Below are 13,350 nucleotides of genomic sequence, written 5' to 3' on the forward strand. Positions count from 1 at the left end.
TCGGGGGGAAAGAAGAGAGAGAGGGAGAGACAGAGGAGAGACAGAGAGAGATACAATGTCTGAGAAGACCCCGTAGCACTTGCCCTAGCCTTGACGACCTTGTAGGATTATGCAAAGGCTAAAATGTGACTTAGATAGCATGTTATGTAGACATATAGTGAGTATAGTTTCAATGTAGGCTGATGATAGGTTCTTGGTTTACTTATGTATTAGTTATCATTAGATTATTATATACACATCTGTCTCCTTGTAGACTGTCTGTCTGTCTCTCATTCACTTCACATGTCTCCTTGTAGACTGTCTGTCTCTCATTCACTTCACATGTCTCCTTGTAGACTGTCTTTCTCTTATTCACTTCACATCTGTCTCCTTGCAGACTGTCTGTCTCTCATTCACTTCACATCTGTCTCCTTGCAGACTGTCTGTCTCTCATTCACTTCACATGTCTCCTTGCAGACTGTCTGTCTCTCATTCACTTCACATGTCTCCTTGCAGACTGTCTGTCTCTCATTCACTTCACGTATGTCTCCTTGCAGACTGTCTGTCTCTTATTCACTTCATGTCTCCTTGTAGACTGTCTGTCTCTCATTCACTTCATTATGTCTCCTTGTAGACTGTCTGTCTCTCATTCACTTCACATCTGTCTCCTTGCAGACTGTCTGTCTCTCATTCACTTCACATGTCTCCTTGCAGACTGTCTGTCTCTCATTCACTTCACGTATGTCTCCTTGCAGACTGTCTGTCTCTTATTCACTTCATGTCTCCTTGCAGACTGTCTGTCTCTTATTCACTTCATGTCTCCTTGCAGACTGTCTGTCTCTCATTCACTTCATGTCTCCTTGCAGACTGTCTGTCTCTCTCTCATTCACTTCACATATGTATCCTTGTAGACTGTCTGTCTCTCATTCACTTCATGTCTCCTTGCAGACTGTCTGTCTCTCATTCACTTCATGTCTCCTTGCAGACTGTCTGTCTCTCTCTCATTCACTTCACATATGTATCCTTGTAGACTGTCTGTCTCTCATTCACTTCATGTCTCCTTGCAGACTGTCTGTCTCTCATTCACTTCACATATGTCTCCTTGTAGACTGACTTTAGACTGAAGTCTGTCTCTCGATCGCTCACACAAATCAATCATTTGTATGATTCCAGAAGTCTTCACCACAGACCAGAGTCTCCAACACCCAGCTGTGTGTCTATGAAGAGTGACAGGTCAATGGATTTCGGTATGAACTTCAGAAATGAACCTGGACCTTCAAACACAAAGTAAGATCACTGATCTGTGGAAATACATACAAATTGATCTACATAGAACTAATTTAAAATGTAAAATAGTTCTTGTTTTGGAATAATACGGCGTCGGGTGACATGGCACCGATTGTAAAACTCCTCCTCTGGCTATCTAGATCAGGCTGATTAGGATGAGGATGTTAAAATCATCACACTTTTAGTACTGTTTGGGCTGTCTTTAAAATAGGCGTCTAATAATAGTCAACCTATAATATTCAGATATTTTTATTCTAAAGGTTTTTATTGATGTTTCTTTTTTCTTTGTCTGTCTGATGATGAAAGCTGGTCTAACGCCTTAATTTACCTTTGGGGATGAAAACAGGAAACTCTTACTCTTACCTTAGAGAAAAGATTCTCTGGTTTGCTCGAATGCACCTTATGTCATTCTTGACATAAGAATCTCTTGTGATCTCATGTAGAAGCAGTAGCTGACTATAGATGTATTGATGTAAACTACAAATTGAGCTCTGCAGACGGTTAAACTTGCAGTAGTGACGAGCGGTTGTGATATGTCTGAGAAGACCCCGTAGCACTTGCCCTAGCCTTGATGACCTTGCAGGATTATGCAAAGGCTAAAATGTGACTTAGATAGCATGTTATATAGACATAAGCCAGGTCATTGTTGACCTGGCATCCTATAGTGTGTATAGTTTCAATGTAGGCCGATTATAGGTTATTGGTTTACATAATTAGTTATTATTAGATTATTGGTTTACTTATGTATTACTTTATTATTAGATTACTATTTCTATGCATTTGATGTATTATTGATGTATTATCTTGTGTCCTTGCTTACTGTAAGTCGGTCTGGAAGAGCGTATGCTAAATGCCTAAACTGTAAACTGAGAAGACACGTTATAGACAATGTTGCCACATATCTACAAGAATCAGCTGTCCATCTCACCACAGGTTGTTTGGACCGCTGCCAAAAGTCCACTCATTCACTTCACATCTGTCTCCTTAGAGACTGTCTGTCTATCGATCGCTCACATAAATCAAACATTTGTATGATTCCAGAAGTCTTCACCACAGACCAGAGTCTCCAACACCCAGCTGTGTGTCTATGAAGAGTGACTGGTCAAAGGATTTACCTGCAACTTTCAGAAAAGAACCTGGACCTTCAAACACAAAGTAAGATCACTGATCTCTGTGAACTACAAGTGGAAATACATACAAATTGATCTACCTAGAACTAATTTAAAATGTAAAATAGTTCTACAGTTTTCCTGTTTTTTACAAACAAACATACAGAACAATCAATGATATAAACATTAAAACTGGACATGAAAAGGGCATTTATTTGATAGATGACACGTTGTATGTCTTTAGAATACATTGTTCTAATAGATGATTACTCTCAAGTCTCCAGCTTGTTGACAATACAGCAGCTAGGATTTGAACTGGTGTCAAACCAAGAAGATACAATATAACTACATTTATCTGAACCACATGACATTCAGTGAATGATTTGATGCCTCAATTAGCTCCTTGTTATCACTCTGGTTCAGCCAAGTGAGTCTCATTGAACATTAAACTACAAGGTTTATTTTCAGATAAGAAGTCATTGATAATATAGAGCTTTGTGAAATTGAGTAGAAACGACACTGTGGCAGGATAGAGAAGATCCTTTATCAACAGACTGTTAAACCTACACTATGATAAGGAGCGCTATACGAGACCTTTACTGCTTGCTGCAATAAGATTGTACGGGGTTCGCTCATAATTCCGACCTCCCATTATTCCGACGCCCCAGTGGTCAGACAAACGTTAGTGTGAGGTTAGGGATAGGGTTAGTTATGATGGGGCAAATCGGACCAACGGGACGTCGTATTAATGCGCCGTCGGGTGACATGGCACCGATTGTAAAACTCCTCCTCCTCGCTATCTAGATCAGGCTGATTAGGATGAGGATGTTAAAATCAACCCACTGGCTTTTTCTTAGTAGTGTTGGGACTGTCTTTAAAATAGGCGTCTAAGAAAAGTCAACCTAAAATATTCAGACGTTATTATTCTAAAGGTTTTTATTGATGTCTCTTTTTCTTCGTCTGTCTGACGATGAGAGCTGCTGTAAACGCCTGAATTTCCCTTTGGGGATAAAAACAGGAAACTCTCACCTACCTAGTACCTACGTAGAGCCATAGTAATTCTAGGATAGGGTGATCTAACTGTGGCGATGTACACCCACAGCACAGTAGGAATATAAACAAGTCAGTCAGTTGATATTCACTTCATTTCAGTTGCAGTGTGTGTAGTTTCTGAAGGAAGCCTCACAAATCTCTTTGTGGTGTTTAGTGGTGAAATCACAGTGTACAGACTGGCTGGTAGTGTGCATCTCTGAGTGTGATGATGTCTGTTTCATTTGGATAAAATGAAACATCAATTGCTTTTAAGTGAAACTAAGATATGCAGAGAGAAATTAAAACATAAAATTATCAACAATGATCCAACTATCATGCTCTTCATAAGTTTCACTTTAAGTTCACCAGGTATTTAAGTCTTTCATGGTCTGAGGTGGTTCTGTTTTGTGATGTCATGCATGTAGCATCATGAGCTGTGATTGATCTACTTTTGAAGGGACAGACATACTGTACAGAAAACCCTGTTCTGCAGCCACACTGTAAATTATTACTAGGGATATTTGTACAACAAACGGTCTATTTAATTCAAGTGATAATTGCAGAAACATTTGTATGATTTCAGAAGTCTTCACCACAGACCAGAGTCTCCAACACCCAGCTGTGTGTCTATGAAGAGTGACTGGTCAATGGATTTACCTGGGACCTTCAGTAATGAACCTGGACTTTCAAACACAAAGTAAGATCACTGATATCTGTCAACTACATAGAGATAAGTGGAAATACATACAAATGGATCGACATAGAACTAATTTAAAATATAAAATAGTTCTACTGTTTTTACAAACAAACATACAGAACAATCAACATTAAAACTGGACATGAAACAGGCATAGATTTGATATATGGATGTCTTTTAGAATACATGTTCTAATAGATTTACTCTCATGTCTCCAGCTTGTTGACAATACAGCAGCTAGGATTTGAACTGGTTTCTCTTTGAACATTAAACTACCATCTAGTTGATTTTCATTGAAGTCATTGATGAAAGAGCTTTTGTTTGTGAGAGATCTTAAACTGAGTAGAAACAACATGACACTGAGGTATGATAGAGAAGATCCTTTAGCAACAGACTGTTACATCTACACTATGATAAGGAGCGCTATAGGAGACCTTTACTGCTTGCTGCTATAAGATTGTATGGGGTCCGCTCATAATTCTGACCTCCCATTATTCAGACGCCCCAGTAGTCTGACAAATGTTAGGTTAGTGTGAGGTTAGGGATAGGGTTAGTTATGATGAGGCCAGTCGGACCAACGGGACGTCGGAATAATGCGCTGTCGGGTGACATGACACCGATTGTAAAAACTCCTCCTCCTCGCTATCTAGATCAGGCTGATGAGGATGAGGATGTTAAAATCAACCCACTGGCTTTTACTTAGTAGTGTTTGGACTGTCTTTAAAATAGGCGTCTAAGAAAAGTCAACCTAAAATATTCAGATGTTTTTATTCTAAAGGTTTTTTATTTATGTCTCTTTTTCTTTGTCTGTCTGATGATGAGAGCTGCTGTAAACGCCTTAATTTCCCTTTGGGGATAAAAAAACTAAACTCTTACCTACGTAGAGACATGAATTCTATGATAGGGTAATCTAACTGTGGTGAGGTACGCCTACAGCACAGTAGGAATATAACAGGTCAGTCAGTTGGCTTTCACTTCATTTCAGTTGCAGTGTGTAGTTTCTGAAGGAAACCTCATAAATCTCATCTGGTGTTTAGTGGTGAAATCACATTGTACAGACTGGCTGCTTGTCTGTTTCATTTGGTTAAATGGAAATAGCAATTGCTTTAAAATAACAATGTTGGTGAAACTAAGATTTGCAAAGAGAAATAAAAACCTAAAATGAATAAAATTATGAACAATGATCCAACTATCATGCTCTTCATGAGTTTCACTTTAAGTTCATCAGGTATTTAATACTTTCATGGTCTGAGGTGGTTCTGTTTTGTGATGTCATGCATGTAGCATCATGAGCTGTAAATGGTAATTGGTCAGGTTCATTTATATAGCGCTTTTATCCAAAGCGCTTTACATAGATTGTGCATTACATTACACATACATTCACACACTACCCCTGAGCCACTGCCGCCCCAGTGCATGACATTTTGTGCTTTTGTCTACTTTTGAGGGGACATACCTACTGTACAGAAAACCCTGTTCTTCAGCCACACTATAAATTATTACCAGGAATATCTGCAACAAAGTGTCTTTTCAATTCAAATGATTATTATAAAAACATTTGTGTGATTTCAGAAGTCTTCACCACAGACCAGAGTCTCCAACACCCAGCTGTGTGTCTATGAAGAGTGACTGGTCAATGGATTTACCTGCGACCTTCAGTAATGAACCTGGACCTTCAAACACAAAGTAAGATCACTCATATCTGTGAACTAGAGCATAATATCATCTTCTGATTTTTGCAACTCGGAACACACGCGCGCGCGCACACACACACACACACACACACACACACACACACACACACACACACACACACACACACACACACACACACACACACACACACACACACACACACACACACACACACACACACACAGACTTCTTTCCAACAATAAGCAGCCAGTAAAAGACAATACTCTGTCACCTTTGCCCTTTTAAAATATTGGGTGACTCATACTTGTCAGAATCATTATATTATAATATTCATGCTTTATGTCATTTGTTGAGGTGTCTGTCACAGTCTGTCAGATATCACTCTCATGTCTCCAACTGGTTGACAATACAGCTGCTTAACACTAGCATGACTGAGGTTTCATTATCCCACACACTGACTGAAAAACTTATTTTTGATCCCCAAATCGGGCTATTCTATTGGCCACTGTCTCCCCTCTGTGCTCCAGACGAGCTCACACCTTCTCCCCCAAACAGTGGGGGGTTCCATTGTCTTCTAAATAGCTATTAACATCTCAATTGCACTCTGCTGAGTCAGTGAGCTCACTCACAAATGTTGTTGCAGGCAGGCAGAAATATTATAAAATAGGCTAACTTGTAATGGTAACTGCAGATTCTGTATGTAAAATCTTTATTTAAAAAAAGCGTATAAAACAGCGCAATCTGTAGCGTCACATTAAACTCTTCAGTGAAACATGGAGCCTATATGAACGCTGAAGCCACTGTCTAATTACGTGACTATCTCCATTGTCCAAAACACATGGATATCTCTTGACAAACCTATATTATTATTATTCATAATAATAATATTCACATTATTGTCTGAGCATAAAGCTCTCATTCTATCAGCTGTCCACGTCGCTGACAAACGCGTCTCCTCTCCTCCCATGTCAAAGCAACAAAGTGAACACATCGCTATGTTCCACAAATGTGCTCATTTCTGCTCTACTCCTGCGCTAAATATCTGATCTACAAACATAAAACAGTCGCTGCCTGACGAGCCCTATGCTTGTAGATCAGATCTGTTGGCACAGCCAGTGGGGTGCCAAATTTTGCGAGAGAAATAAGCTGTCAGGTCTATGAAAATGTTACTGCATGTGTCGTTGTGCCCTGAGCAAACAGTGAGGCATGAATGGAGTTTATAGCCGAGGCTAATTTTCAACCCCAGTCCCTGTAGACCTTTCTGTATAAATATTTACCTAATAAAAAATCATTTACAAAAGGACATGCATGAAGCTCTAATCTAAACAAGTATGAAAATATATTTATATCTGCAAAGTAACTAGTAACTAAAGTTTTCAAATAATTGTAGTGGAGTAAAAGTACAAGATTTGCCTCTGAGCTGTAGTGGAGTAGAACATTATTACCATTATAATGTAATTATATATATAATTATAATAATAATAATAATAATAATAATAATAATAGAAAGACGTGAAAAACAAGCCCAAAGTCGCTTATAATAAGCAGACATGGCAACATAGACTCGCTGGCTGCGCAGCCAGTCTGCTGTCTACGGGCCACTCTGCGGGGGGTCTGGAGGTGTGAACTGCTCTTGCCTGGGGGAGAGAGGGTGAGAGCGGTCAATTTAGCCGAAATATAACGGCTGGCATGGTATATATGGTATATATTTCATATTTATAATACGTTTCAGAAAAATATTTAAAAAACTGAGATGATTTGAAACAAATATTTAGGAAAAGTCATGAAAGGGGAACTTTCTCAGAGCTTCATGAGAGAAGATAATCCACTTTAAATTCTCAAAATCGGTCATATTGATGGCTTAGTCACGCAAGTGTTAAGTGCCAAGTCAAGAAGATACAGGAGACCCCCCCCCCCCCACCAACAGTAGTTGTTGTTTATTAGAGCAACAACTGGGATACTATTACAACTAGTTAGAGTTCAAAGTGACCAGCATGAACAAAAACGTGATACTTCTTAAGCAGTCAAGAAGTAGACACAGTGCACCATAGGGAGGTTTCTGAATACGATTTTTTCACATTGCCATCTCTCACATAAACATAAACGTTCAGATTTCAAATATAAAGTGCTTACCACCGAGCCACGGATGTTACAAGGCGATGCGGACCGCGATGAGTACCCGTATCTCCCGTATTGTTCAATAAAAAGCATTTTAATCCCATCGCCGGCCATTTTCTCCAAATTGTCTCCGATACTTTCAACAATGCGACACTAATGGTTGGGAGGTGTATTGCACTCTGATACATTACAAAACAAAAAAAGAAAATGGCCGGCGATGGGATTAAAATGCTTTTTATTGAACAATACGGGAGATACGGGTACTCATCGCGGTCCGCATCGCCTTGTAACATCCGTGGCTCGGTGGTAAGCACTTTATATTTGAAATCTGAACGTTTATGTTTATGTGAGAGATGGCAATGTGAAAAAATCGAACACAACTTTAGACCAGGGGGACTCGGCACCATGACTGTCATGGTATGACAGTCATGTTTCAGGGCTAAGGCTGCCTGGTCAGTGGGTCTGAATACTGGACAAACTTGTTCTATGAGAACAATGGCCAAGCCGTGAAGCCACAGCCAAGGTCCTTAACATACAGAGGACCATTCACCATTCAACTCTACCTGTAGGCTACTGGAGAGCGCTTTTTCAACAGCATCACAAATCCGGTAAAACACCGTTGTATGGAGAAGTATATATCCGTTCCGTCTCTCGTCTGAGGAGTAGAGTGGCTGCATTTCTCCCCTCACCCCGCCCCCCTCACCTCTCCCCCCTCCTCACCTCTCCCCCCTCACACAGCAGCGTCTCAACTGAAGGTAGTGAGAAAGGAATAGCCTTCCTTTCTGTTCTCATTTTGAACTAGAATCCACTTGTCAGAGGGTGTAACATTCATAGGATAGTCAGCGATAGTTTGTAGGGCAAAATAATTAACACCAGTTGTGAACGCTTGACTTTGATTGTGCGTGTGTGTGTGTGTGTGTGTGTGTGTGTGTGTGTGTGTAACCTTGCGTCACCAGTTTCTGTGTGTGTGTGTGTGTGTGTGTGTGTGTGTGTGTGTGTGTGTGTGTGTGTGTGTGTGTGTGTGTGTGTGTTCTGAAATGAAACTGAAGCCTTTTGTTAGGCTATTCAATATTAGTTTTAATTTCTTGATTTAATTTAATTTGCAATAATTCAACTATGGCATGCTAATGTTTTGAGACACATTGTATTATATTACTACACAATAGTGAATTAATAATTCTACACAATAAATAAACATGTTTTAAATAACTGATCTAAATATGGATTATAGTTATGATAAGTGAGATGTAGTGGAGTAGAAGTAAAAGTACTGGAAATTGGAAATACTCTAGTAAAGTAAAAAATACGTCAAATCTACGTCAAAATCAGTACTTGAGTAAATGTAATTAGTTACTTTACACCACTGTTGTTCTATAAATCTAAGTATTTAACCACCCACACACATTACCAGATATTGTTTAACTTCAAATTGAATTATTCTACTTAAAATGGTTTATTATTATTATTATCATTATTATTATTATTATAGTTATTATTATTACCCTTATTATTATTATTATTATTAACCTTATCACAAATTGCATTGTTTGTTTTTAATGTCAATAATTAAAGTAGCTAATCTTCATAAAACATTTTTAAAGTGATATACTGTTATGTCACAGTGCAGTGACTGAGATGTAGTGGAGTAGAAGTAAAAGTACTTGAAATTGGAAATACTCTAGTAAAGTAAAAATACGTCAAATCTTTACTTAGGTACAGTACTTGAGTAAATGTAATTAGTTACTTTACACCACTGTTGTTCTATAAATCTAATTATTTAACCACCCACACACATTACCAGGTATTGTTTAACTTCAAATTGAATTATTCTACTTAAAATGGTTTATTATTATTATTATCATTATTATTATTATTATTATTATTATTATTACAAATTGCATTGTTTGTTTTTAATGTCAATAATTAAAGTAGCTATTCTTCTTAATACATAAAAAAAAAGTGATATGCATAGTTAGTAGCAGTGTCTGAGTGCGTGTGAGCGCGCATGTGCGTCCGCAACTGGTTCCGGCCCACCTCAAGTCACCATTTGACCAATTTGGCCCCAACCCCAAAATGAGTTTGACACCCCTGATGTATACCAACACAATGCAGTGTGAACATATCCTCATGTCAGGCGTGGATATTATATACATACATACATGCATACATACATACATACATACATACATACATACATACATACATACATACATACATACATACATACATACATACATACATACATACATACATACATACATGAATATTATTAAATGTCCTATTATATTATATGTACATATTATTACAAGACTCTTATATTGTAATACATTGTCTTCATCTCCACAGAGAGAGGAAGAGGAGTGGTTGTGTTGTGACAGAGCAGGCGTCCAGGTGTTCAGTGTGTGAGGAGGTTCTGACAGATCCAGTCTCTACCAGCTGTGGACACTGGTTCTGCAGACAGTGCATCACCTCATACTGGGACCAGTCTGCTCCAACAGGACACTATGGCTGTCCCCAGTGTGGAGAGACATTCAGAACCACACCTGGACTGAAGACACCCAGTCAAACCACACCTGGACAAAGTAAGACTGGACAGAATTTGCACCAAAAAAAAAAATCACGTTAATAAATTGAATGCTTAAATTGCAGAAATCATAGTCAGACTAAATGTTCAAATTATTGTATGTATCAATGTCTAAGTGTAAATAATGAAGTTAAACAATGATCAACTCTGGACAAAAACAACAATTGTGCGCTGAGTGTTTAAAACATATATTTTTTCTCATTTCAGATGTCAGTCTGCAGGATGATTTGAATGATTATAAGATCAGTTTGAACAGTCTTGATGATGTGAAAGACCACATGACAGAAGAGTCTGGAACCTCCCTCACCAGCACCTACACAGAGGTCTACATCACAGAGGGAGAGAGTGAAGGGGTTAATAGCCAACATGAGGTGATACAGCTTGAGACAGCTTCCAACATGAAGACCTTCCATGACACACCAATCAACTGCTGTGACATCTTTAAACCCCTCCCTGGCAGAAAGACACCCATCAGAAGAGTTCTGACAAAGGGCATCGCTGGCATTGGAAAAACATTTTCTGTGCGTAAGTTCACTCTGGACTGGGCAAAGGGTTTGGAAAATCAAGATATAAATCTCCTGGTTCCCTTTTCATTCAGAGAGCTGAACCTGGTCAGAGATGAGCAGTACAGTCTTCTCACGCTGATCCATGATTTCCACCCAACATTAAAGAAGGTCACAGCAGAGCAGCTCGCTGTCTGGAAAGTTGGCTTCATCTTTGATGGTCTAGATGAAAGCAGGTTTCCATTGTACTTCCAAAACAATGACATTGTTTCTGATGTCACAGTGACATCATCAGTGGACGTACTGTTGACAAACCTCTTCGAGGGAATTCTGCTCCCCTCAGCCCTCCTCTGGATAACCACCAGACCTGCAGCAGCCAATCAGATCCCTCCTGCATGTGTTGACATGGTGACAGAAGTGCGAGGGTTCACAGACCCCCAGAAGGAGAAGTACTTTAGGAACAGATTCAGTGAAGAGAAGCTGGCTGACAGAATCCTCTCACACTTGAAGACATCAAGGACCCTCCACATCATGTGTTACATCCCACTCTTCTGTTGGATCATTGCTACCGTTCTGCTGGACATGTTGATGACACACACGATAGGACAGCTGCCCAAGACCCTGACTGAGATGTGCTGCCACTTCCTCTTGGTTCAGACAAAGAGGAAGAAGCAGAAGTATGAGACTCATGAAAAAGAAAAGGGAAATCAACAGCACCTCACAAAGACTGACAGGGATGTTCTCCTGAAGCTGGGAAGGCTGGCATTTGAACATCTGGAGAAAGGTAGCATCCTGTTCTACCAAGAAGACCTGGAAGAGTGTGGTCTTGATGTGAAAGATGCCTCACTGTACTCAGGAGTGTGCACAGAGATCTTCAAAAGAGAGGGTGTGCTCTTCCAGAAAACGGTCTACAGCTTTGTTCATTTGAGCATCCAGGAGTTTCTGGCTGCAGTCTACCTGTTCCATTGTTTCACAAATTGTCGGTGGAACTTTGTTGCGATGCAGGTGTCGGTGATATTTTTTGGTACTAGAGTTCATTCCCTGGATGACTTCCTGAACAAAGCCACCACTAAAGCCCTGGAGAGTAAAAATGGCCACTTGGACCTCTTTGTCCGCTTTCTTCATGGCCTCTCTCTGGAGTCCAACCAGAGTCTGTTAGGAGGCCTACTGGGTCAGACAGAGAACATTCCAGAGAGCATCCAGAAAGCCATCAAGAACCTGAAGGAGTTGAGAAAAGATGCCTCTCCTGACAGATGTATCAACATCTTCCACTGTTTGATGGAGATGAATGACCACTCAGTACATCAGGAGATCCAACAGTACCTGAAGTCAGAGAACAGAACAGAGAAACTGTCTGAGACCCAGTGTTCAGCTCTGGCCGTCATGCTGCAGACATCAGAGGAGGTTCTGGAAGAGTTGGACCTGGAAAAATACAACACATCAGAGGGGGGGCGAAAGAGGCTGATCCCAGCTGTGAGGAACTGCAGAAAGGCTCGGTTAGTAGTCAAGTGAATAGAAACATCCTAGAGTCAATCTGACATTACAGTTAACACTATAATTAGACATTAAGGTTGACATAAAAGTTCAAATAGTGACTAGTGACTAGTGGGTGTGTGTGTGTGTGGGTGTGTGTGTTTGTGTGTGTGTGTGTGTGTGTGTGTGTGTGTGTGTGTGTGTGTGTGTGTGTGTGTGTGTGTGTGTGTGTGTGTGTGTGTGTGTGTGTGTGTGTGTGTGTGTGTGTGTGTGTGTGTGTGTCCAAATAAAGGCCAGACCACAATAAAGCAGGGTAAAAACTAAACTAAGAGTCTAAAAGCCCTGCTGGTTACCCCTAGCCTGGCTCCACCCCCTGAATCGTTTGCCTCGCATTCAGGGTCTGGTGACGCTGTCGAAAGCGGGTGTTTCTCGGTTGAAAATCTGTACGACGAATCGGGATCGGGATAATCCAGTATGAGCCAAAGAGTCTTTGAAAAAAAAACTTTGGCCACGCCCCCATCTCAAAAATCGGCTGCATTGAGAGGGCTTTCAGACTCTGTAGCACTCTGTAGCACTCTGTAAGCACTCTGTAGTACAAGTTCAAAGGTGTCACTTGTCAAAAAGAAATGGTCTACAAGCTTACAATGCTTTGCATCGTTGGTAGCATGAAGGTGAACCTGTGGAATGTGGAAACACATTTCCTGGCAATATATTATACATAAATGTATATTTTAATGCTGTTTAATAAAACCCTAAACCATTATTATTTTTTTATTGTTTTTGAATGCTGGTCTCTGCCAGCTTGTTTGTAAAGCTTTTACACATTGTTGGCAGTAAATCTGCCATGTATTTGCTCATTCTCACTTTATTCATTTCACACCTTCAACTGCTGGTTGAAATCTTTGATATCAA

At 39.9% G+C, this 13,350-nt stretch overlaps 1 protein-coding gene across 10 annotated transcripts in view; it reads left to right on the top strand.

The window, feature by feature from the left end:
- LOC308094996 (NACHT, LRR and PYD domains-containing protein 3-like) overlaps window positions 1-13,350 on the top strand; it is a 569,186-nt gene that overhangs the window by 479,510 nt on the left and 76,326 nt on the right. The window contains exons 20-21 of one of the 10 annotated variants that reach the window (XM_080441836.1): window positions 10,225-10,460; window positions 10,670-12,461. The exons of the other annotated variants lie outside the window; for them this stretch is intronic. Coding sequence (XP_080297962.1) covers window positions 10,225-10,460; window positions 10,670-12,461 — 2,028 coding nt within the window. The remainder of the gene's footprint in view (window positions 1-10,224; window positions 10,461-10,669; window positions 12,462-13,350) is intronic. 10 annotated transcript variants of the gene reach the window in all.

Source organism: Gymnoscopelus braueri (assembly GCF_963280865.1).
Source record: "Gymnoscopelus braueri genome assembly, chromosome: 11".
Taxonomy (NCBI): Eukaryota; Metazoa; Chordata; class Actinopteri; order Myctophiformes; family Myctophidae; genus Gymnoscopelus; species Gymnoscopelus braueri.